Source organism: Pipistrellus hanaki (genome assembly GCF_964339955.1).
Source record: "Pipistrellus hanaki genome assembly, chromosome: X".
Taxonomy (NCBI): Eukaryota; Metazoa; Chordata; class Mammalia; order Chiroptera; family Vespertilionidae; genus Pipistrellus; species Pipistrellus hanaki.
In genome coordinates this window covers 63,225,063-63,250,622 of record NC_140524.1, presented here as the reverse complement: position 1 = coordinate 63,250,622, position 25,560 = coordinate 63,225,063, and the positions used below count along the sequence as shown (strand labels likewise).

General features: G+C 41.4%; 1 protein-coding gene across 1 annotated transcript; it reads right to left on the bottom strand.

Annotated features, from left to right (window-relative positions):
• Positions 1-334: 334 nt before the first annotated feature.
• Positions 335-23,913, bottom strand: SRPX2 (sushi repeat containing protein X-linked 2). The gene is made up of 11 exons (XM_084869673.1): positions 23,373-23,913; positions 21,248-21,465; positions 16,857-16,937; positions 12,134-12,325; positions 9,234-9,410; positions 8,805-8,931; positions 8,554-8,675; positions 5,964-6,143; positions 5,483-5,616; positions 2,673-2,794; positions 335-1,628 (listed from the first exon to the last, which is right to left on the bottom strand). Exons 2-11 carry the CDS (start codon positions 21,327-21,329, stop codon positions 1,448-1,450), a joined length of 1,398 nt encoding a protein of 465 aa, XP_084725799.1. The 5' UTR covers positions 21,330-21,465; positions 23,373-23,913; the 3' UTR covers positions 335-1,447.
• Positions 23,914-25,560: the final 1,647 nt, after the last annotated feature.

Sequence of the window (25,560 nt, the reverse complement as noted above, 5' to 3'; positions counted from 1 at the left end):
TATACACCTGAAACTAATATTATATTGTATATCAATTATACTTTAATTAAAAAGATTTTACATTCCAGAAGAAAATGTATACATGAAGCCAATGTTTTGTTTGCTCACTTTTTTATTTATTTTATTTTTATTTTTAAATACATTTTATTGATTTTTCACAGAGAGGAAGGGAGAGGGATAGAGAGCTAGAAACATCGACCAGCTGCCTCCTGCAAACCCCCCACCGGAGATGTGCCCACAACTAATGTACATGCCCTTGACCAGAATTGAACCCGGGACTCTTCAGTCCGCAGACCAACGCTCTATCCACTAAGCCAAACCGGTTTCGGTTCTCTCTCTCTCTCTCTCTCTCTCTCTCTCTCTCTCTCTCTCTCTCTCTCTCTCTCTCTTATTGATTTCAGAGGGAGAGGGAGAGAGAGATAGCCTCCCGCATGCCGCCCACTGGGGATCGAGCCCACAACCTGGGCATGTGCCCTTGACAAGAATTGACCCAGGCCCCCTCAGTCTGCAGGCCGACACTCTATCCACTGAGCCAAACCAGCCAGGGCTACTCTCTTTAAAAGAGTGCTATAAAATACCCAAGGTTGTTTATACTTAACTTCAGAGAAAAGTACCCTATGCCATAAAAATTAACAATCTGAATTTGGAACCAAGTAACTGAGAACTGGGGCTGGGACATTACCCAGATCTTGTCCATGAGCTAGTTCATTTCCTTGAACAAAAAGAAGGGAAAACCCACTATAGAGCAGCTTTGTTCCTCCAGGACAAGAAGGAATTGCTGTGGTTTGACTATACCAGTTGAAAATAAAACCTCATCATTGTGCTGGTTGCAAGGTAGTCTGGTGTCACCAGGGGTCCCCTTAAAACCTGGCAGTCCATCTAATCCAGATGGCCCTTCAAGAAAACATGTTATACATGTTGCAACACAACCTCAAACTTGTTGTTTCAAAGTAGTAATTTAAACGTTTGTGTATTCTAGTAAGCCCCAAATATAGAAAGGTGTCACAAAGAATAGTGGCTTTAAAAATGACCAAAAAATATTATTAAATGCTTACTAATGTAGAAACAAAACAAAACAAAACAACAAAAAATACCACACAAACCTGACAGTCAGTTAGTGAATGAATTTAGGATTTACTTATCTAGAAGACTTTGAAGAGCTGGGAGAACCCCAGGTTAGGAAAGGAAAATCTACCACCAACCCACTGCCTAGTCCCTATGTAGCTTCTTATGCTTCTCCAGTGCTACTTAAAGCAGAAACTTGCTTAGGGAAACTATTATGCAGCCCTAAAAAGGTTCCTGGAAATGTCCCAAGATTGGTGAACCTCACCTACTTCAGAGTCTTGTCCCTAGAATTATGGGAAACCATTTCCTCCTTTTATTAGACCCTGGTTTCAGCCAACTAACAGAGCTTTTCCTTTGATCTCAACCATGCCCTGGCTCAAGTTTACTCGCATACATCCCTTTGTTCCCGACGCTGGGTCAGTTCCTGATTGCTCAGTAGGTAGTCATCAATGAACGTGAAGATTTCCTCTGGGGTGACAGGTTCCACATAGCGTTCCCGGTCAATTCCCTGCTTGTCAATCAACACCATATTGAAGTAGGAGCGAGTGAGGTGCTGGAATTGCCTAGAGAGAGGAGTCCAGGTAGGTGTGAGATCTTGTCTGGGCTTCATTCCACCAGGCTTTATTACCCTCTGACCTTTTATAGCTCCACTGATGGATTAATTCCTTCCCCAACTGAGTCCTTGTCCCCATCCTCTCTACTACCTATCTCAGACCCCTTTGTTTTTCTCTGCTCTGACCCTGCACTTCTGATTTTGTATGTCTGGCTCTGCTAAGCTGTCCCTTCCTCACTGTGGATGGAGCAGCTACATTATTACTAGGTGATGTTTCCCTCATATAGCAATGTGGGCTGCATAGAATAAGTCCAAGGAGCACCAGTCACATGCATTATGATATGACTAGTGTTTTCTAGAATTGAGCTGGGAATACTTGCACAGCCATACATCATAGCTCATAGGTAGATCAATTAACCTGATCAACTCTTCCATCTGTAGCTGCAAGTCTACACTCTCCTTCCTCTGAGTGTTTCTCAGTTTCTCCCCTACCTGGGACTGAATCTTTCTGTCCCTACTGAGAATGAGACCTAGAGCCAGGTAGTGTATCTAGAAAAGAGAGCAGTGTTAGCTTTATTGGTTCTGAGCATATATGGAGGCATCGGAAGGGTGATAATGGATAGATGACAAAAGTCAACTTCTACCACCTATTCTTCCCTCAAGAGCAGATAGATATGATTCAGATTTCACTGCCTATTGGAGACTGAAGGTAAAGAGATGGGGACATGAGGCAAAAGGATCAGAGGCCTATCTGAGTCATGTTTGGGTATGTTACTCAGCTCTGGCTGTACTTCAGAGTCAGGGGACATGCCTTATTGAAAACAAAAGGACAGTCCTGAGATGGTTTGGGATAGGGTCTGGTTCTTTGTATTTTAAGCCTCCCTCCATTTGATTCTTATATCTGGCCACTCTGATCTTAATTAATATACCCAAAGAGTTCAAACATGGTAGTGCCCCAAGAGAGTAGTATAGTTGATTCTCTCACACCCTCCTATTGCCAGTGTTTTACCTAGGGTTTCTGTCCACCCCTTCCCTGTGACCCTTCAGCCTGTACCTGAGCTCCTCGATGATGTTGGCTGACAGCTGTTGCTCCCTGATGCGCCCCACCTCCTGAGGTGGCTGCCCCACCAGCTCGATGATGGTCACATGCCGCAGGTCCAGTCCACAGGTGGATTGCTGGGAGGGGAGAGAAGGTTTTATGAAATAGGGTCGCAGACTCAAACCTAAGACTACTTGGCTGATTCTTCCAGGGACCACAGTGAGGCAGTGTGGGAAAGGAGGGCCTTCTCTCCCAACCATCACATGGAGTCTACAACCTCTTCCCTCTGTCATTCCTGAGTTACTTGCCATAACAGTGTTTTCTTTATTCTAATGAAATGCATGAAGCTGGTTATAACATGTGGGGTAGAAAAGAGAAATATAATTTATAAATTGCAGGAACACAATCCCTACTTCCTTCATTTTTTATAGGTTTTAAACTATGTAGGTTCTTTTTTTTAAATTGAGATTCTAATTGACATAATATTAATTTCAAGTATACTACATAATCATTCAACGTTTGCATACATTATGAAATTATCACCACAAGAAGTCTAGTTAACATCTATCACCATACATAGTTTTATTTTTTCTTATAATAAAAATTGTTAAGATTTACTTTCATTGCAATGTAAAATAAGTATGATTAAATGTAAATCCCAACATTTACATTTAATCATACTTTTTTACAAGTCTCTCTTTGCAACTTTACAATATACAATGAAGTATTATTAACTATAGTCACCATAACTTGTTTATATGTTACAAGTTAGAAATTATGATATGATAATAATGTCTATTATTTACTGAATACACATACCTAATGTTTTGCAGGCATAATCTAACTCAGTCCTCATAATACCCCTAACAAAGCAGGTGATATTCTGTAGAGTAAAAAAGTAGCTTGCTCAAACTTGCATAACAGTAAAATTCTAAGCCAAGATTTAAACTTAGGGCTACTACTGCCTACACAAGTGTGTGCTCCCTACCACTAGGCTACAATTTCCGTCTCCAGGATTTCTCAGAAATAGTGCCAATGTTCTTCTCATTACCCTTTGTTGCCTTCCTCACACCCAGCAGTACACCCTGTAATTCTATCCTGGCTCTTTATTCTGCATTGTCTTGTAGGATTAACACCTGAGCCAGTCACCTGGGGTGATGTTTAAAGGTTTAAAGCAGTGTTTCCCAAACTTCTCTCATGATGAGAATCACCTGGTGGAGTTGTTAAAACACAGATTCCTGAATCCCAACTAAGAAGCGCTAAACTAGAATTTTTGAGAACATATAGGTAAAATTGCATACCTAACTTAGTGCTCTGTATATAAAATCTGTCTTAGAGCACTAGTTAAGTATACAATTTTACCTATATGTTCCCAAAAATTCTAGTTTAGCACTTCTTAGTTGGGATTCAGGAATCTGTGTTTTAACAACTCCACCAGGTGATTCTCATCATGAGAGAAGGTTGGGAAACACTGGTTTAAAGCCTCAGTGAACACTCCCTGATGCCCAACCCCTCCTCTAATCTTTGGGCTAATCCTCTAGTCTAGGGGTGTCGAACTCAATCAGAGAAGGGGCCAAAATCTAAAATCCAGCCTAAATCGCGGGCCGAATGGTTTACTGAACAGTCATAAACTGACAATGTCATAAACTGACAGCGGAGTGCAGTGATGACAGCGCGGTGCGGGCCACATTGCAAGGCCTGGCGGGCTGGATTTGGCCCGTGGGCCTTGTGTTTGACACATGTGCTCTAGTCCTAACTTTCTGAATCACTGTCCTCATTGGCTGGTTCCAGTTCTTGTTCTTGATTTCTGTTCAAGCTGAGGTATTGCCTTTGTTTGCCCCCTCTGTTTTTGTTTTTTGTTTTTTTGGTTTTTTTTTAATCCCTGGAGGTACTTGGTCCTTATTGGTCTAGATACCCAGGGGTCATGCTTTTTATAAAGCTGCTTCCATCATGGGTCTCTTGGCAACTTGTAAGATTCAACCTTTAGAAAACACATTTGCAGCTCCTTAGTCTTATCATCATACCCTGAGTTCTCTTCAAGAACCTAGTCTATTTTCTTTCTAAATCCCAATGTTCGTATCTATTCTGTCCTATTCACCTTTCCTTCCTCATAAGTGCCTTTCGTTAGGTATCTTATAGTGTGTTAAAAAATCATTGTGCAAGCTCCTCATTTTACTTTGAGATATCACAATACTTGTCTTTCTCTCCTGTTACAAGTATTGGTTAAGAGCACAGATCCTTGAGTCAGACTGAGTTCAATCCTGGCCTAGTCACTTATTATCTGGTGATCTTGGGCAAATCTTTAACCTCTCTATGCTTCAGTTTCCTTAACTTTAAAATTAGGATAGTAATAGTATCTATCTCTAAAGGGTTGTTTTGACAATAAATGAATATACGTAAAACACATACTTCTATAACTGGTACCTATATAGCACTCACCATATAAGTATTTGTTTATGCTATTATTCCTTGAAAACATAAACATAATTTCATCCCAACATTTACATTTAATCATACTTATCTTACAAGTCTCTGTACAGTGCTCTACCACACTCCCTTCCTACCCTTACCAAGCCTTCTGTAAGTCACACCCACCATTCCAGAGTACTCAATACCTTTTTAGTAAAAACATAGCAGTTTTTACTAGTAAAGTGTGATAAATTTGTATAGAGTAAAACTGATCAAATGTCTATAAAGAGTTTGAGGAAATAGAGTTTGTGCTGTATAAAAAGCAACTCTTTGATTTAGAAGAGGTAAGGAAATAATGGGGTCGGGTTAGGGGATATATAATGGAGATAAGCCTGAATTAAGGGATTAGGTCTCACCTGTAGCATAGAGATCTGCATTTTGTAATATCGGTTGGAGGGATCAGGAGCTGAGATGATGAGGAGGCGTTGTTTCTCATAGAACTGATCCAGAAGGCCAGTAGCCGAGTTGACATTAACATTAATCTTCATAGCTAGGGCAGAAACAGATAGTCAGTCAGAGTAGGGCCTTCTCCTTCACACCAGCATGAGTAATTCTATATTGAAGAATTTCAGTCTTTCAGGATAACCCTTTTTGGTTGTTTCTCCCTTTCCTTGGGGGAAATCCTGAAAGAACCATTGGAAATTTTAAATCCTTCATCTTGGAATAGGACTATTCAGAAGGATAACAATGGCCCTTAAAATAAACACATTTTAGAACACCCTCCCATTCCCATATCACACATATTACTATTGAACCCCTATGCTATACACGTTTGGAGATCCTTCAAAGTAGCCCTGATCAATATATTCACTCTCCTCATTCCCTGGTTTCACTCACGAGCACAGATGGGTGGTGATCCTGACCACTGGCGGCTGGACTGGCAGACCCGGGACGGAGTCCCTTGGCGTTCATAACCTCCATCACAGTGATATTCACAGGTTGCACCATAGTTGTCCCCCGCTGAGGTGCAGGTGAGGTAGCCATGCTGTGGTGGTTTCAGCGTTGGGCAGCGTCTCACTGTCAGGGAGGAGTTCAAGTTAGGGGCTATGGTATTTCTTTTAAGAAAAAAAAAAGGTTAAGTGGGTGCCCATGCTGGGTTTTCTAGATCAGGAGACCTAGGATGATCAGAATGAATGACTTCATATTTCCAATGGCTGAGGATAAAGGCTGAATTTTCTTAAGGAATTAAATATGAAATGCAGACAAAGGTGTTCAAAAAATCTGGAAGGAGAAGTGAATATACATATTGTCATCATTCTGTAAAATAAATATTGCCATTTTTGTTTTCAGACTTTGTGGACACCTTATGTAAGGATGACCACCTTATAAAATTACTTTTAATATTAAAAATGAATAGAAAAAGTCTTAAATATTCATCAGTGGGAAAATATTAAGCAAATTATATTCTTAGAGTAAATTATTATGGTGTCATTAAAATATTTCTTAAGAATTTTTAAAGAACATGGAAAATTATTATAATGAAAAGGCTGATCTAAGATTGGATATACAGTATGATCTCAATTATATTTTTAAAGTATCTTATATAATAAAGAGTTAATATACAAATTGACCATCACGCTGGCACAAGATGGTTACCCCCATTGGTCACAAGATGGCAGCCCCTATGTGGTCACAAAATGGCCACTCCCATGTGGTCATAAGATGGCTGCCATAAGATTGCCAGCAGGGGAGGGCAGTTAGGGGCAACCAGGCCTGCAGGGGAGGACAATTGGGGGCTACAGGGCCAGCAGAGGAGCAGTTAGGTGTTAATCAGGCTGTCAGGCAGAAGCATTTAGGGGCAATCAGGAAGGCAGGCAGGTGAGTGGTTGGGAGCCAGCAGTCTGGATTGTGAGGGGGATGTCCAACTGCCAGATCCCTGTGGGATCAGTCCTAAACTGGCAGTTGAAAATCCCCTGAGGGGTCCCAGATTGGAGAGGATACAGGCTGGGCTGAGGGACACCCCTCCCCAGTGCATGAATTTCATATACTGGGCCTCTAGTCTTACCTAATAATAAACAAACATGTAAATTGACCATACCTCTGCTATGCCCAAAGCCATCAGAGTAAGTATGCAAATTAACCCAACAAAGATGGTGGTTAATTTGCATACATACCTGGATCCCTGGAACATCCTCGCCATCCAGATCATTCCAAGCTGGCCATCAGAAGGGCAGGGACCAAGCTGGTGATTGGAGGGGCAGGGGAGCCCCTTGCCCAAGCCTAAAGCCTAGGCGGCCTGAGCTAGTGATGGAAGGGGCAAGGGCTGAGCTGGAGATTGGAGGGGTGGACGGCCCCCTTCCCAAGCCTAAAGCCTTGGGCTGAAGCTTTAGGCTTGGGCAGGGGCCAAGATAGGGATTAGAGGGTCGGGGAGCCCCCTGCTCAAGCCTAGATCCTTGGGCTGAGCTGGCAATCAGAGGGGTGGAGGCTCCCTGCCCAAGCCTAAACCTCTAGGCTTTGGCAGGGGCCAAGCAGGTGATGGGAGGGGTGGGGGGCCGAGCCTGTGATCAGAGGGAAGGGGAAAACAATCAATGGAAACATATCCTCAGCTGAGGATAAAAGAAAAGAAAGAAAGGAATGTCATATCCTATGAAAAACACATCTTGAAAATGCCTAAAGAAAGTTGTCATTTTTTCATGGTGAAGGGACTGGAGTCCGTGTTGATGAAAATACCTTGGTGCCTGCAGTGACTGGCAGCGGCTGCAACAGTGGGGTGATGGGGCTGGCACCTTCCCCTGATCAGCAGGTCACCTCCCCCAAAGGGAGGCCAGACTGCAGCTTAGGTCCGCTCCTAATGGGGAGCGGGCCTAAGCAGTCAGTAGGGCATCCTCTGAGGGCTCCCACTCTGTGAGAATGGGCAGGCTGGGTTGAGGGATCCCTCCCCAGTGCACAAATTTTGTGCACCGGGCACATAGTGTGTAGATAAAAGACTAGAAGAAAATACTAAAAGGTTGCTTCTGGACAATGGGGTAATATATTTTTTCCTTTGTATATTTCTATATTTCCCACTTGTTCAAAACTGAGTATAAATTATATTTATAATAAAAAAAGCTAAACAACACTAAACAAAGGGGTAGAATCAGACATGCAATACCACCAATTTCAGTAAAGGTGAAAGACTGAGGATGCAGGCTGATTAGATTTGATGATTAGAATGCCAATAAAAGAGATACAGAATATCTTTGTGAATTTTATCTAGATTTAGGAGAATGAGAAAATCCTGTTGGGGGGTCAGGGTTTCTGAAACGTGTATATGCACAATATCATGCAGACTTTCTGAATAACCCTTTTTAGTGAACTTGTTTTTCCCCTCTCCCATGAGTGTCTGTTTCAGGCATAGAAAGGAGAGGGTTGTGGTGAGCATCTACAGGGTCAGGGCAGAGCAGGAATAATGAACAATGTGAAAATGGAAGACTTCTTTTGGACGGACCTTGTACTTTCACAATGAACTTGCAGCTGGCCCGGTTGTAGGCTCGGTCATAGGCAGTGTAACGAATCACATGCTCTCCTTCGGGAAAGTGAGAACCAGGTTCAGGGCCTCGCAGTGTCACCCTACATGGGACAGAGTGAAATAATAACTAAGGAAAGAGACTTTTAAGATAAGAGGCATATCATCACAGTAGTCTCAGCCTTAGAGCCTGGGAGAAGCTGCTGGAAGGCATAAGTGGCTCTGTTACTCACCTGGTGATGGTACCATCAGCAGAATCTTTCACCAAAGGTGGGTCCCAGTATACTCGAGCAGTCAGTTTTTCCGGTTCTGCCATTTTTTCACGTGAGTGGGGACAACGGATCTTGGGGGGATCTATGTCTGCCAAGATCAGAAATCAGGTGCTGACTCATAGGTCCCCTGCCTTCCCTGAAGGGAACCCATAGAAGTAATATCGCACCACTGGGTAGGTAAAAGATACATTCTCTATTTAAGATACTTAATGAAATTGGGGGGAAGACTCCAGTAGCAGGGGAAGTGATAACTTCTTTAAGGGTGTATCTAGAGTGCCATCCTCATAGCAAGCAGAAAAGCTTTCTGCTGTAAGGATTCCACATCCTTTGTGGATACAATACCAGGGTGGATCTTTGTAGCAGGACAACTGGGAGCAAACCAACATTTACCTACACATACAGGCTCGCCTCCACTCCATTGACCATCTTCCATACAGATTCGACTGCGGTCACCTTCTAGGTGGTAGCCACTGGAACAGCTGTAGTCACAACGGGAGTCAAGAAGTGCCCCATTTGTGCAGGTGTAGGTGCCACTCGCAATGAATGACAATGTGCGGCATCTTATCTCTAAGAGAAAACCAAGTAGAAAGCTTAGTAGCCTATGGGATTATCTGGAGGTGATGCCTGGGCATCTAGCACAGGGAGAACCATATCAGGATAGCATAAAATACAGAAAATCTTACCCCAAACTGCCCTTAAATTTTTGTGCCTAATTGGCATTTTACTAATTGCTTCCTTATTTTTAAACTATAAGGTACAGTAGTGCTGGGGATGAGTGTTTCTTAAATAAGTAAATTACTTGTCCAAGTGCATGGAGTTGAGCATCACACCTGAGTTTCGATCACAGCTCTATCCATTACAAGCTCTCTGACTTGAAGTTACCTTATCTCTCTGAGTTTCAGTGTTTTCAGCCTGGCTGGTGTGGCTCATGGTTGAGCTTTGACCTATGAACCATGTCAGTTCAATTCCCAGTCAGGGTACATGCGTGGGTTGTGGGTTTGACCCCTAGTAGTGTGTATGTAGGAGGCAGCCAAATCAATGATTCTCATCATTTATGTTTCTCTCTCTCTAGCTCCCCTCTCCCTTCCTCTCCAAAATTAATAAAATATACATTTTTTTTTTAAATGGGGATACTTCATAGAACTTCATAAAAGGGATATTGCATATAAACATCCGGGCTCATTTAGGGCCTCAGCTGCTATTCATTTTTACCTCTTGTTCCTCAAATGTTAGATATCCTTGAGCAAATTCAAAGCTCAGCTGAAGAGTGCTTGTGACAACACCAATACTATTTATATAGATAAAAGCCTAATATGCAAATTGTCCCCTTGGGAGTTCAACCTGGGGACCAGGAGTTTGATGGCTCACTATGATGTGCATTGACCACCAGGGGGCAGGGCGGAATGAAGGAAGGTCCTGGCTGACAGCCAGAAGCTGGGGAAGGGAGACCCCAGCTGGCAGCTGACAGCCATGGAAGGAAGGTCCTGGATGGCAGCCAGAAGGCCCCAATCAGCCTTGATCACTGGCCAGGCCTCATGACCCTACCTGTGCAAGAATTTCATGCATCAGTCCTCTAGTATTCAAAAAGGAGCTTTGAATTTGCTCAAGTAGGTTGGCCCTCTCACTCGGAGAAAATACAGGTCAGGCCAGTGCCTGGAGGGCCAACTTTGGCTAAAGGGGAATCCATATGCTTTAGATATCACATGGACCAGAAGTGGAGACTGCTACCATGAGTTGATTGTGAGCCTATGCTTACCAAAGTCTAGCTTGAAATACCTGATACTTGAAACAAGCCACACATTCCTTTATATTTCTAAGTTCTAACACTGCATAAATTCAATTACTGGAGCTTTCCATAAAGACTCTATAAGCTATGTTCATTTTTGTTCTTGGTCAAACCAGACTTGAAGATTATTGTCTTTTATGTTTTTTAGTATCCTGCATGCAAAAATTACTTCCTTGAAATCAGGGCCAAAAAAAAAAAGTTTGTCTTTGCAGATGAATTTGTTTTCTTAGTATTATATAACAGTGAAAATGATACATCCAAAGTGTTTGCCCTTTTGTCACTTATAAGAAAGGGAAAAGTCAGATTCACTCTTCAAATATAGTAATTAAGTCATTCTAGGCACTTGGAAATATGTACATCTCCTTTCTTTTAACTGGTTTTATATTCATTTATAGACATATTATTTTATTTTGAGAGAATAATTCTAATTTATTTTGGAAACAATGGCATCCAAGTCTTAAAAAATTAATTACAGTCATCTAAAGGGGTGTAGCGGTGTCCTTATTTCTGACTACAAAACTTTCTTGCCGAAACCAGTTTGGCTCAGTGGATAGAGCATCGGTCTGCGGACTGGAAGGTCCCAGGTTCGATTCCGGTCAAGGGCATGTACATTGGTTGCGGGCACATCCCCAGTAGGGGGTGTGCAGGAGGCAGCTGGTCGATGTTTCTCTCTCATTGACGTTTCTAGCTCTCTATCCCTCTCCCTTCCTCTCTGTGGAAAATCAATAAAATATAAAAAAACAAAACAAAAAACTTTCTCCTCCACAACATCTTTTCTGACTAACCCAATTCTCTCTGAATGCTCAGCACTCTGTGTCTGGTCACACTGCCTTTATGTGCACATATTTGTGTTTCTATTCATTAGCCTATAATCAGCTTGGGAGGAATTGAGAATTGAGTAAGCTCCTGAACAACCAATACATGGCCCTGATTTCAAGGACACATGGGTGTCCTACAAATGGCATTCAGAGATAAAGATATAGACAGACAAAGCTCAGCTGCTAAAAAAAAAAAAAAAAAAAAAAAAAAAGCCTGTAGAACTGGAAAAAGATAGAGATTTGGGAGCTGAGAGGACTAAGGATTCTTTGTGGCTTTCTGAAGAAAATGAAGAATAACAGATGTCTCATAGCTTCACTGCCAAGGCCTCCTAAGGCCTTAGGCCAGGAAGTATAGCAGTGTGGGAAAGACTGAGACCACACATCCTTGAGAGTGCCAAAAGAAGGCATAAGTTCACATAAGCCCCAGGCCCAAGTCTTACATCCACTCCTTGGCCTCCCAAACCAGGAGAGCTGGTTGCTGTTTAAATGCTCATATTAATTGGGCTATAAACACAGGGAAAGAAAATGAGCTAAAATGTTAGGATGGAGAAAGGCCATTTTGGGTGCCTGTGAAAAATTCCTAAATTTCACTTGACAGAAGCATAGTAACAACTCCAGGCATATACACTCAATGGCTGGATGGCTGGCCTCTCTCATATATACACATCAGCATCTGCACCACTTACGTCTGCAATAGGCAGTTCCAGACCAGCGGCGGCTTGGCAAGCATTGCACCGACCTTCGTCCAATCAGTCGAAAGCCCCGGTCACAGGAGAGCTCACAACGAGTGCCCAAGCTGCTGTGATAATTCCCTCCCCTTGGTGAATAGCATGTGGCTTCTCCGTCTTGGATATTTAATGTATAACACCATCGGGGGACTATAACAATAGAAGAAAAGCTGTAAGCTGAAGTATTATACAATAATTAAGACAGTGTATTGGTGAAAGGACAGACACATAGATCAGTGGAACAGCAAATAGACCCACACAAGTATGTTGAAATAATTTTTGACAAAGATTCAAAAGCAATTCAATGGAGGGAAGAAAACCATTAAAATAAGTGTTGCTGGAGCAATATTGAACTTCTATAGATAAGGAGGAGGAGGAGAAGGAGGAGGAGGAGGAGGAGGAGGAGGAGGAGGAGGAGGAGGAGGAGGAGGAGGAGGAGGAGGAGAAGGAAGAGGAGGAGGAGGAGGAGGAGGAGGAGGAGGAGGAGGAGGAGGAGGAGGAGAAGGAAGAGGAAGAAGAGGAGGAGGAGAGAAAAGAACCTCAATCTAAATCTCATACCTTATATAAAAATAATTCAAAATGGATCATGAATTTAAATCTAAAAAGCAAAATTATAAAATGTAAAAAAAAAAAAAAAAAAAACAGGGAAAAATCTCTGGGATCTAGAGCTAAGAGATCTTAGACATGCAAAAGCACAATAAATATAAGAAAAAAAAGAATAAATTAAACATTGTCAAAATTAAAAACTTTTGTATTATGAAAAGCATTGTTAATAGATGAAAGATAAACCACAAACTTGGAGAAATATCTGCAAACCACACATTCAACTAAGGACTGGTATCTAGAATATATAAGGAACTCTGAAAACTCAAAAGGAAAAAAGCAAACAATTCATTAGAGCATGGACAAAAGACATAAACAGATATATCACTAAAGAGGATATACTGATGGAAAATAAGTACATGAAAAGATGGTCAACATTGTAAGTCATTAGAGAAATGCAAATTAGAACCACAGAACGATACCATTATGTGCCCATTAGAATATCTAAACTTAAAAGAGAAACAAAACAAAACAAAACAAAAAAACAAAACTGGCAAAACCAAGTGTTGGTGAGGATGGAGAGAAACTGGAAATGAGATAGCCACTTTGAAAAATATTTTGGTAGTTTCTTATAAAAGTAAACATACACTTGCCACACAACTCTGCAATCCCACTTTAGTTATTAAATGAAAACCTGTGTTCATACAAAATCCAGTTTACAAATGTTTTAAAATACCTCTATTTATAATGGGCAAAGCTGGCAAAAATTCAAATGTTCTGTGGGCGAATGGTTGAGGTCCGGGATAACCTCAAAGAGGCAGCCCCGGGCAAGTTCTTGATGTGATGAAGCTGTTTGGTATGGTGGTGGTGGTTACATGACTATGCACTTGTCAAAACTCACAGAACTCTGCACCAAAAAGAGTGAATTTCACAGTAGGTAAATTTAAAATAGTTTTTTAAATTATACAAATATGGAAGCTAGAGAGAGTAAGGGAATGCAATATCAAACAAGGCTGCTTAAGAATGAAAGTCCAATCCCAGGTCAATACTGAGAACAAAAGGTAATAGGGCCATCTATAATAATAAAAGTGTAATATGCTAATTAGACTGGTGAGCTGAACAACCTTCCAGACATCCTTCTGGGCAACTTTCCAGATGAAGCTGGGGCTGCGAGGGCCTAGCCCCTTGCATGAATTTCATGCACCGGGCCTTTAGTTAACTCATAAAAGGATCATAAAGTCATCTCATTGGCTACACAATAGGAACGACTCTTCAGCAGGTTTAGATTTTAAAGGAGCATCTATAAACAGGCAGAGGACCACCTGTCCAAGGATACGTACACAGTATGACATAGGTCTGTTAGTCTCAAGTCAGGAAGGCTAAATCCCCATATGAGCTCATTCAACCCCCAAATCCTAAGGGACAAAAACAAGGGGAATTTGAATAAAAGTGCATTAGGAGTTAAAGGAAAAAAGAAAGGCTGGTGCCTCTGCTTGAAGGCAGCTATAGAATGAAGACAGATGACAATAAGAAAGTTATCCTTCAAGCAAAAACACATTTGTGGCTTTCAGCATTAGTTTTGTGCCTGTGGCTGTGACACAAGGCTGCCATCTGGAGACACCATCTCCAAATTACATAAAATTGGAAGCACTACAGTTGCAGAGCTATTAATTATGTGATCATAACACATATCACAAAGACTTTATATGGGAGGCTGGGGCCTCAACAATCACTTCTGTCCTATTTCTCTCCAGCCTTCTGTCAATAAAAATACACATCACATTGGAAGAGATAGAATAAGCAAATTTAGTAAAAGGAAATATAGAGCTAAATAAGTTCAAATTTGTAGGTTCAGAGGAATCCTGGTATAAAGAAAATATGTTGGAAAGCTGGAAAAGAACAAAAACATTATCCCAATTTTCTTTTTCCACCCAGAATTATTTGAGGTATAATTGACAAACAAACTGTATATGTCTAAGGTGTACAATGTAAGTTTTTTTTCAATTACAGTTGACATTAAATGTTATTTTATATTAGTTTAGATATGCAGCATAGTGGTTAGACATTTATATAATTTATGAAATGATCCCCTTCATAAAATTTAGTACTCACCTGGCACCATACATGAACTATAGTCACCATGCTGCACATTAGATTCCCAAAGGAAGAAGAATGCAGCCTCTGGAAACTATAGCCTGGTAAGAGCGACAGCACTGATAGCATAGTATTTAAATACAGGCTTATGAGCAGTTAAAAAGAGAAGTGCTCATCTCCAGGTGTCCTCAAGAACAAGTCATTCAAGACTGACCTCATTTCCTTTTTGATTAGAGTCACCAGACTGGTAGAGCAGGGGAAATTAGTGGATACACTATGTGGAAGTCAGTGAGGCATATGACAGTGCCCTTCATGCCCTTCATGTGGATGAGATACAGAAATATAGCAGAGATGACAGTACAGTTATGTAGATTCACAACTGGCTGAACAACTGTACCCAAAGAATGCTAATTATGGCATGGTGAAAATTTCTTGCAGGAAATGTGTTAGTTATTACTGAGTAGCTACTGTGCAGTAGGCACCATGATTTATATTTTCACTTTACATCCATTATCTCAAATAGTTCTCCCAAAAGCCTTATCTTGCATGTGAGGAACTAACTTGCCCATAGTTCCCAAGCAAGTAAGGAGCAGAGATTTTAACCCAAGCTTTGACTATCTCTAAAACCAATATTTTTCTAACTCTATTATCTGCCACTGTAAGTATGCTAGGTTTCTATTTTGAAGTGTGCATTTATTTTGAAGTATGCATTTACATTTTTGAATAGGTAATATAGCCACATGGTTCAAAATCCAAAAAGTATAAAATGTTACAGGGTAAAGTCTCTCTCCCACCCCTGTTCCAACACATACTGCCACTTGATCCCCCCATAAAGAACCACTGTTAATAGTATATGCACATCAAGTACCTAAAGCAAGTATTACTACATATTCTTATTTTTTTCCTCCTTTTTAACATTTAGAGTAGTGCAGTATGCCCACTGTTCCAATGCTTTTCTAAACCAAACTTAAAATGTTTGAGATCTTCCTGTATCACTACAAGCATGCACCTTACTTAAATGAAATAACATTTATAAAATACAGAGCACAGTGGCTGGCATATAAAGGTGTTTGTTTGGGGTCAAAGAGCTGGAAGGTGGAGTAGCTGGAACTTGAGCTCAGGCCCACGGCCTCTGATCTATGCAACTATTCACCTATCACTTTTCAGAGATAATAAAGGAAACAAAGTGCTTACAACAGGGTTAAAAGGGCCTTCTCTGTAATTATCTCCAGATAATGCTGGCAGAGTTACCGGCTTGCCCAGTCCTGAAATGATCCTCAGGGAAAGTGGAAGGTATTACCTGGTCTAACTTTCTTTCTAGTATAGGAATTCAGGATTTGTCACAGGCAGTCCTCTGCCCCTCCTTAGAAGAGTCTTGTAGATTATGGAGCCTTTCCTAATTTGGTCTCACTCTATTATATTCAACTTTATTTTCTATTACTTCTTCCATATCCCATCTCCTCAAATCAGGCTGGTTTATTCCTAGCTCCTTCCTCTATATAAGTGGGTTTGTTCATACCTCTATATCAGTGGCCATCTACTTGTCTGAATGCCCTCCCTTCTACTTTCCTGTTCTCAAAATCCACCCATTATTCAAGATCTAGTCTAAATGTTATTGTTCATGACTCTTTCCCTGACTTCTTTTTCTTAACATCTATTGCATTTTCTGCTACCACATAGCTTCACACTTTTTCTACATGTGCTAATTCTATTGCCTCCTCACTAATCCTTCCCCCAGCAGAACGTAAACTTCTTGGTGGGTACAAATTTTTGTATCATCCACAGGCTTACCTTGCACAGGCCTAGGTTTACAGGAGTACCCAGTCCATATTTAATGGCTAATAATAGATGGGAAACCTTAGTGCTAGAGAGGTGAGATCAAACAACAAGTCAGTAACCAAGTTCATGACTGGAAATCATGGCCTCTAATTCACTGAGCTTCAGTTTTGGCACATATAAGCCAAGTTGGATGAGGATGCTTCAGGGAGGGCGTAGGCCTTAGGCTAGAAAAAACTTTTTCTGAGCCTGAGAAGCAGAGTATTACCTCGGTAGTCTAGGGCAGGGACCTGTGGGACTTCTTCAGCATATACTTCATTGTAGCTTTCATCTGGGTAGTAGCCTGAACCTAGAATGAATAAGACAATATTAATATGACATATTGATTTCTCACTCAAGTCCTTCTGAACCATTCCTCCTTTCAACTTGGTCTCTTCTGAGGACAGGGCACTCCATATAGGGGTGGCAAACCACGTGGATATTTAGTGGGGAAAATTCTTCCTTGTAAATCAGCAGAACTATTGTGGGTAAACCTCAATACCTTAGGTGCATAAAGGAGGAGCAAATGGGGTGGGGAGGGGATTACAGGTGGCACTAAAAGCCTCCATTCAAAATTAAAAAAAGCCAAATATCTTGATCATCAATCAATCCCACCAGTCTGGGCTATAAACGACCCATTTCCTTGGTGAGTCACTAATAACCAAGCTCTGAGGTTGGACAGCTGTCACAGATAGAAGGAAAAAATAGAGCCTGAGTAAGGGTCTTTCCACTAGTGACAAGCCTGCTCACAGTCCTCAGAAGGATGTGATTCCTCAAGCTCCCACTAGCCCACAGAACACCAGCCTTTTGCCACCTGGTTGCTGTTGCTAAGGCTGGCATGCCAAGACAAAGAGAGAGGGCTCAAAGGGCAAGGGGAAATGAAAATAGTTTTATGTCCTGAGTGGTTTGTCCTGGTTTAGAGGAAAAAGAAAACAGAGTCCTTTCTGGTTCCTCTAATCAGCAGGAGTTTAACAGGGAGCTGATGAGCTGGCAAATATTTCTAGTCTACCCCCATTCCGTTAAGTGGCCCAGTCTCTGGTACAGGCAGGTCTGCGGCTGTCTGGGAGACTAAACAGTGTGTTCCACTAGACGGCAGGAAATCAGTCATGAACACAAACTAATTGGAATACAACTTGGTGCTTTCCGGAGTGAAGTTTCAGGAAGTGCTCCTTCCAGCTTCCCTGAGCCCAATTGCATGCACAGGAATACAGCAGCCAGCCATGCTGGAATCAGAAGACAATTCCTCACTTCCAGGAAAGGTTGTGCTTCCTGGACAGGGCTGGGTTTTAGTTCTGGAGCACTTTGGCCTGTGTAAACATCCAGACCACAAAGTGCCTGCCTCCTCTCTGGGAAGAAGCTAAGGGCCCCTAACACAAAAGGGTGGAGCCGATGGCTAGATGATGAAGGTCATCCATTCCCCACAGACTGGGGGTGGGGGTATTGGGAAACCAGTCCAACTTGATGAATAAAGGAAGGGAATGAATCAAATAGAAAATTTGCCTTATGAAATCATGTCCTCGTTGGTTTTGCCCTCATTCCAGAGGAAAGACTTCATTTTTTTTTTCTCTTTCCCTTGACTTTTTATATTTTCCCACTTCAGTTCTCGTGGCTTCCCTTTATTTCTCCCCAGGCTTGCTCTTGTTTTTCCAATATGTGAGGTTTCTTCCTGGAGGGCAAAAAAACTCAAAAATGCTAAACCGTTTCAGTTTAGCATTAGCCTCAAAGCCTTACAGCTCCTGTAAACAGGAGGCCCAATGTGTGTGATTCCCTAAGGATCAGGCCCCACACTCCTGTCCCAGATCTTGGTTGCAAGAAAATGGCCATCAGGGAGCAAGCCTGTTTACCAGAAGAGCAAACAGGAATGACAGAGGCTTTTGGCTGGATAACAACAATGACTGTTAAACATCACTCATCACATGTTCTGTGTTTAGCCCGTTACATGTATTATCTCATTATGCCATCCTAACATCTCAGTGAAATTGACACCCTTATTTCTCTCTAATGTATAGATGAGGAAATAGGTTCAGAGGAGTGAAGGAGTAGCTCAAGTTTCCCAGATAGTAAGAAGTAGAATGGACATTCAAGCCCAGGGATGTTTGACCCTCTCAACACCAAACTCAGACACCCCACTAAACATGGCAGTTGGGGAAAACTTTGAGCAATGTCCAGCAGGGCTAAAAATCCGAAATCTTTTTTTTGCAAATCCAGCTTTTTTTACTCTCTGTGTGTGGGATGTAAAGCCAACAAGTATTTTACATCATTCTAGAATTACAGGGGATGTGGGAAAGCTGAGGGAAGACTCAGTCAGATAATTATAGTCTCCACCAGGGTGCAGAGGTAGTTGCACCAGTGCCAAATTTGCTTTGTGGTGGCAATCACCTTACTACTTTAACCCTTTCCATTTCCCCTCTCTGCCTGTCTTTGGGTATTTTCTATGAATATTAGGATACTGAGATGAGATATAAGAAACTAGAAGGGTACCTTTTCTGCATTGTTATATCTGCTTGTCCCTCTTCAGCCCTTGGGTAGAGAGATTTGGGCAGCATTCCTCAGTGGTTACTGTGAGGTCTATACCTGGGTTCCATAGTAAAGTCAGCTGCTCTAAGCACTGCCCTTTACAAAGGTATGGTTGGAAAAGTAACTGATATTTCAGATCTACACTATTGTTTGGCTTATAATAGCAAATATGCTCTGACTTTCTGAACTGCATAGATATGCCAATATACACTTCTAACCCACTATTTGCTTTATTTATATTCTTAACCATTCCCAACCTCTGCTGATTATTCCTGGGTCCTTTTACTGATTATCCCTGCTTTTCTTGTGCCATTCCCATGTGAAAAAAAAAGCTATAGCTGGGAACAAAACAGTGCTGGATTCATATAGAGAAGTCAGTATGTATAGTGAATGCATGAATAAATGAGTGGAACAAGCTCAGACAGCTGAGTAGCAATTTGGAGAAAAATTATTGGAAAATTTCCAAATTTCTCTCATCATGTAGTCTCTTAAAACAGAATAGGGAAGAATGAGTGGGTCTGCAGGGCTGTAAGAGATTTCCCAGCCTGGGCTCCTCAGAATGAGTGGTGACCTTGGTGATTCTTGTGCAAGTGGGAGTGCCACCTTTGCAAACAGCCCTTTGAGAACTTCAAATGGATATAAGTTTTAAAATAAAACTGCCCTCTCCTCAAGACTCCAATAGCCCAGGCTTCACCCTGATAAAGGTAAAGGCCTTTGTTTTCCATGAGGTTTCTTATAGGTATTCAAAATTGGGCTTTAAGGCATCTAATCTCCATTCCATTAGGTCCTATGGTCTTTGGATGGATTTTGGTGTTATATACTTGAAATGAAGCTTTGGAAGGTTGGGGTGGATGGCTCCTTTAACTTCAAACAGTATGTACTCTGCCAAGGGCTGGACTTGAATTTCTTCATCTCAATGACATCCCTTGTGTTTCACCCCCTACAAAGCTAGGTTAAGCCAAAGAGGACAAGAAGTTTGCATATTTGTTTGAAAGCTTCATGCAGCTGTTCCAGACAAACAGAGCTATTGCCAAAGTCCTCCACCAGGAACCCAGGGCATGTGGAAAATTTTAGCTGCAATGACTGTGGTTGTGATGGAAGCAGTTTGTTATTTACTCATCTCTGGATATTTTCCTAATTCCATTGGTTGGGTCTGTCTCCTTCCCCTACTCTCCCCCCCCCCAGCCCCCAATGAGGGCAGACACTGCAGACCACAGAATATTCTTAGCATTTGGAATGCCAGCTGGACCAAATCAAAAACCTCTGTCTGCCCCCTCATTATCCTCTCATCATTCTTCCTACTCCCCTTCCCCCTCTCCTCACTGAGTCTGTTCTCTTCAGCTCCCTGTTTCCAGGGGCAAAGGATGAAACATTCAGGAATCCAGAACTGTCCATCCATTCTGAAGTAAGGAACAAGCCAGAAGAAATTAGGGAATTCCTGTTTAAGAGAAAGTGATTTCTATTGTCATTAAAAGCATTAGCAGAAAGGGGTTTTAAAAATCTCATCCTATAAATACAGTCTGGGGTGAGAGGGAGGGGGAGGGAAAGACAGAAGGAGGGAAGGAGGGAGGGAGGAAGCTAAGTGCAGAGGCAAGTGAAGCAGGTGAGATAAGGGATTCAAAAGCCATGTAGTCCAACCTTCTCATGTTGTTAATCCTCACCTGAGTATATTTTTTCCATTAATATATTTTTTAGAGGCAGTGGAAGGGAGGGGAAGAGAAACACAGAGAGAAACATTGATGTGAGAGAGACACATCGATTAGTTGCCTCCCCCATGTGCCCCTACCAGGGCTGGGAATCAAGCCTGCAACCGAGGTATGTGCCCTTGACAGGAATTGAACCCAGGACCCTTCAGTCTATGGACCAGCACTTTATCCACTAAGCAAAATCCTCTAGGGCATAGCTTGTTTTTAAATATCTTTTAGTTTGTCTCAAGGTCTCCCTTAGTGGCCTAATACAATGTTTAACGATCTTTGTTGTTAAGAATAGTTCTTGGTATCTAATTTAAGTATCTCTCATTGTAGTCTAACTCTTCCTTTCTCCAAGACTTGGTCCAGGCCCCACCTTCCCTGGAGATAATGGGCCACAGCTCCTAGAACTTACCTGCTAACCATGTTGGTGTCACTGCTGGAGCCAGGAAGAGCAACAGAGAGAGAGCTCCTCTTTGAGTTATTTTACCGGCCATCCTTTGAAGGGGTAGGGATGGTTAGGGAGACAAGAATAGGAGTAGGTGGCCAGAAGTACCAGAACAACGGAAAGTAACTTTCACAAATCGGCCATCAATGAACTTCCAAAAGTGAGAGGAAGCAGAAATGTGGGATCTGTGAGGAAGAAGAGAGATTTTTAAATTAAAGAATGCCTATTTTATCATCTCCCTTTTGTAAGGATCTTCCACTTTGTAGAATAGCAAGACTCTATTTGTTACTTATGGTCTTTTTTCCTTCACAGAAGAAGGACATAAAAACAATCAATTTTCAATTGACCTTGGTGAGATCGGATGCAAATACTGCATGGTACAAGTTATAGTGAGGAACACTGAGGTACCAATACCAGGAAAAGGCCAACATAAAGCCATGTAGAATCAAGATAGAATCCTGTGATCTAAAGGCTGCCAGTTGATGATTTTATCAATTTAGCTGGTATTTCCTTAACCACTAATCTGGGAAAGCATTAGCCTGAATGGACTAAGCTTGAACACTAGAGTTATACAGATCTGAATATGTATCCAATTCTGTCCCTGTAAGGTATGGGGATATGGGCAAATTCTTTAACTTCTCTGAGTCTCAGTTTTCTCATTTATAAAATAAGAAAATAATAGTATCTACCTTCTTTCCCAGATTATTAATTTTTTTTCCTTTTTATTGAATTTATTAGGGTGGCCCTGGTTAACAAAATTATACAGATTTCAGGTGCACAATTCTACAACATGTCATCTGTACACTATATTGTGTGTTTACCACCCCAAGTCAAGTCTCCTTCCATCACCTTTTATTCCCCCTTATACCCTCTTTCACCTCCCTCTCCTCCACCAGTGGCAATCACCACACTGTTGTTCATATCTACCTTATAGAGAAAATTTCCCCTGGAACATAGGGAATCAATCATATATTAGTTATTATTACCAACTTGGTATTGGACAGGACTGAATGTCTCCTAACTTTAGTTAGTAAATGTACCCTATGTTCTTAGCTTTGGTTTTTGAAGCTTAGAGGTTTGGTAGTGGCTTCCAGCTTTCAATTCAAGTCTAAAATTCTAGTTTTACCCCCTGAGTCAGCAGGAAGTGAGGTTGAGAAGAACCTACTGTGGTACGTGAGGAGAGGGTGAGCAAGCTCCAATTGCCCTCTCATTTTCTGTCCTGTTATCACTCTGATGGGATTAGAATTCTGTGGTTCCCAGTAGGCAAATACCTCTTAAATCACAGTATTAAAACTTGCTGCCCATTGGTATAAACTGGCCACTGGACTTTTCAGTAAACAACCATTCACCCACATACTTTCAATGAAATGCCATGGTCAGGGAAAGAGTCAGTCCCAGAAACTGAGACACAAAAAGATGACAGATTCTAGCCAGAGTCCCCAACGGACACAAGAAGTCCAGGACTAGCATGAATTCATTTTCCAATTTATTGCTATTTGACTTTAGACTTTGTCTAGACAGTGGCAAGGAAGCGGGATAGAGAAAAAATGAGAGCAAGTGAGGGAGGCAGGGAAAGTGGAAAGATGTGAGAAAGAAATTAGAAAGAAAAGTAATCTGCCAGAGCTGAAGGAAAGAGATAAAATCAGAAAAAGGAAACCAAGGGAGAAAGAGGAGTTTAAAGAAATTTGGGAACATGAACAGCTAGATAAACTAATCCCTGAACCTGCCTCCCACGTGCAGCCTCAATCCAATTCCTTAGTTCAGGAGCAAGAAGGGCTTTCCTTTCCAGAACCGATGCTCTGAGACTATGACTGCTTTCCTGCCCACCTCCTGCAGAATTTCAGACTGAGAATTTGACTCACTGGAGTCAGCCTTCCCTCTGCTGAGCATCGGGAAGGTGGTGGGAACCTGTATCTGCAGCCAGGTCACAGCTCAAATGAAAAACAGCATATGATTCAGTTTCATAAAAGAAGTTCTTTCTTCCCCTCCACCCCCAGCCATGTTGCCCAAGTCATGGATCTTGTTACCGGTACCCCCCATGGTTGTAAAGTGGGAGTAGTGTAGTATAGAGGGGTTAAGCATCAGATCTTACCTGTTTTATGGATTTTTGTGCTGTCTTTTTCTCTCCTCCTTCTCTTTCTCCTTCCTTTCTGCTTCTCTCATCAGTTGAAAAAACTTCTAATTTAACATTCCTAGAACGAGTGGCTCCCAGTCTGTCCGGGTCTCCGGGATTCTGTTAAAACTGCCCAGATGTTAGGACATCCGCATCTGCCAAAAGTTTCCTTAAAGCAATATTAGCCCCAAGCTATAGCTATTTCTCCCTCAGAGAAGGGTTTTAGAGAGGTTGGAGGGAAGGAACACACGGATTAGAGGAACTCAGTCTGCTGCAGAACAAGGGAAAGTGTGAATGGTGCTGGCCCAATGCCTGTGCTTATAGTAATGACTAACAGAGGCTGGCTAAAGGGCCTCCCTAGAGATGTGGCGTACTGGAGATAGTGTCTTTTTATGACTCAGCATCACATCAAGGTTGAATAAAAAGGAATTTCTCAAATTTGAAGAAGAGCATAGCTGGCTGTAACATTCCTTGGATATTTCTCTGTAGTTCCTTAGTACTCCTTACTCCTAGTTGCCTTGCCACATACCAGGGTTAGACACACTTTTAAACCCTAGCACTGATTACTTAACTTCTATGGACTTCAGTTTCTGATAAGATTATGTTGTTTACAAAAATTACCATGCACTTCTTGGCTGAAGAATAAAGACTGATTTTCTGTAATGAGTGGAGGGAAAGCATGCTTAGAGAGGCTTTAGCTGAAGGCTGTTTAAGTTAATCTAGATGTCCTGTGCATGGCAAGGTTGTAGCCATTCTTAAGCTGTTTCTCAGTGTCTTCTGATGGAGAACTATGTTTCTATTCACTAAGCAAGATTTCTTTTTAGTATCTGATAATGAGAGTATTCTACTACAGTGCAGGCCAACTCCTTACATTCTCCGTCACCTCAGACTTGACATTTCCATCCTTGAAAAATCAGTGGTCATAGTAGAAATATTTTAACTGCTATAGAAAGGGTTTCTTCCCTGTGTGTGCAAACAAACTGGTAACTTTTTTTCAGCCATGATAACAAAAAGTTCAGTAACAAGCCTATTTAATTTCCAATCCATCAATCATAAATATGAATTAGTGTCTCCCATATATTCAACAGTGATAGTGGTATTAAGCACATGTGTTAGAAAATAGTGAATCTATTAAGTGTGTGTGTGTGTGTGTGTGTGAGAGAGAGAGAGAGAGAGAGAGAGAGAGAGAGAGAGAGAGAGAAGAAATAAATTTTAAGAGGGTTGTTTTCTTTCTAAAAAACAAGCAAAAAAGCCTTTCACTGTCTTCATCTTGGCAAAGACCACAGTCAAACTCCTTAGCAGAGCATACCGAATCCTTCACAAGCAAACCCTACCTATGTCCTCAGATTAGTTTTAAACATTTACCCCATGACTTCTCATTCTGGACACACTGAACTTCTTGCTCTTCCTTTCACACCTTAGTGCCTTTATACAGCCACATTTACTCTACCTTGTATTCTTTTCCCTCCTTTCCTGGTGTGTGGAAGTCTTATCCCTCTTTGCTGCTCAGAAGTTGCCCTCAGCCCACCTCAGCCAGATATGGTTTACTTCACCTTCCTTTTTATAACATCACTTTGTATATGTCTCAGTTATAGGATTTATCACACTTATTGTTTATCTTTGACAATACTTGTTCCTTACTATACTAGTCTGTTCATGTCAGCTATACTTTGTCCCCTATTAGATTGTGAGTATTTAGTCTTCATTTCCCTAGCACCAAACACAGAGCCTAGCATACACTAGGATGAGGATGCTGCATAAGTCCTCATATCCCATTTAGAGCTGGAGGGAAAAGACAGAGGGGTGGCAGAGAAAGTTTAAAGAAGAAAGTGAAGGGGGAAGAATATGGAAATCATAGGGAGAACAAAGTAAGGGGATAAATGAGAGAAGAGAGACAGCATTCTGTGAAGCAAAAAAAAATAAAATAAAAATTATATATATATATATATATATATATATATATATATATATATATATATAAATTATACACACACACACACACACACACACACACACACACACATATATATAGAGCTTACCCAAAACAGGCAGGGTTAATTAAAAAACAAACACACACACACACACACACACACAACACATTTCTTCAGCACCTACTCTGTGTGAATAATACTGTTAGAGACTTTAAGGATATAAAGTTAAATTAAAC

Excerpts from the sequence above, each read along its gene's own strand:
- SRPX2 (XM_084869673.1), bottom strand. The coding sequence starts at position 21,329 with ATGGCCGGTAAAATAACTCAAAGAGGAGCTCTCTCTCTGTTGCTCTTC. Across the intron at positions 12,326-16,856 it reads CCCTGCCCTAGACTACCGAG|TCCCCCGATGGTGTTATACA; the intron begins GTAATACTCTGC and ends CTATTGTTATAG. Across the intron at positions 8,932-9,233 it reads AGGCGAGCCTGTATGTGTAG|ACATAGATCCCCCCAAGATC; the intron begins GTAAATGTTGGT and ends TGATCTTGGCAG.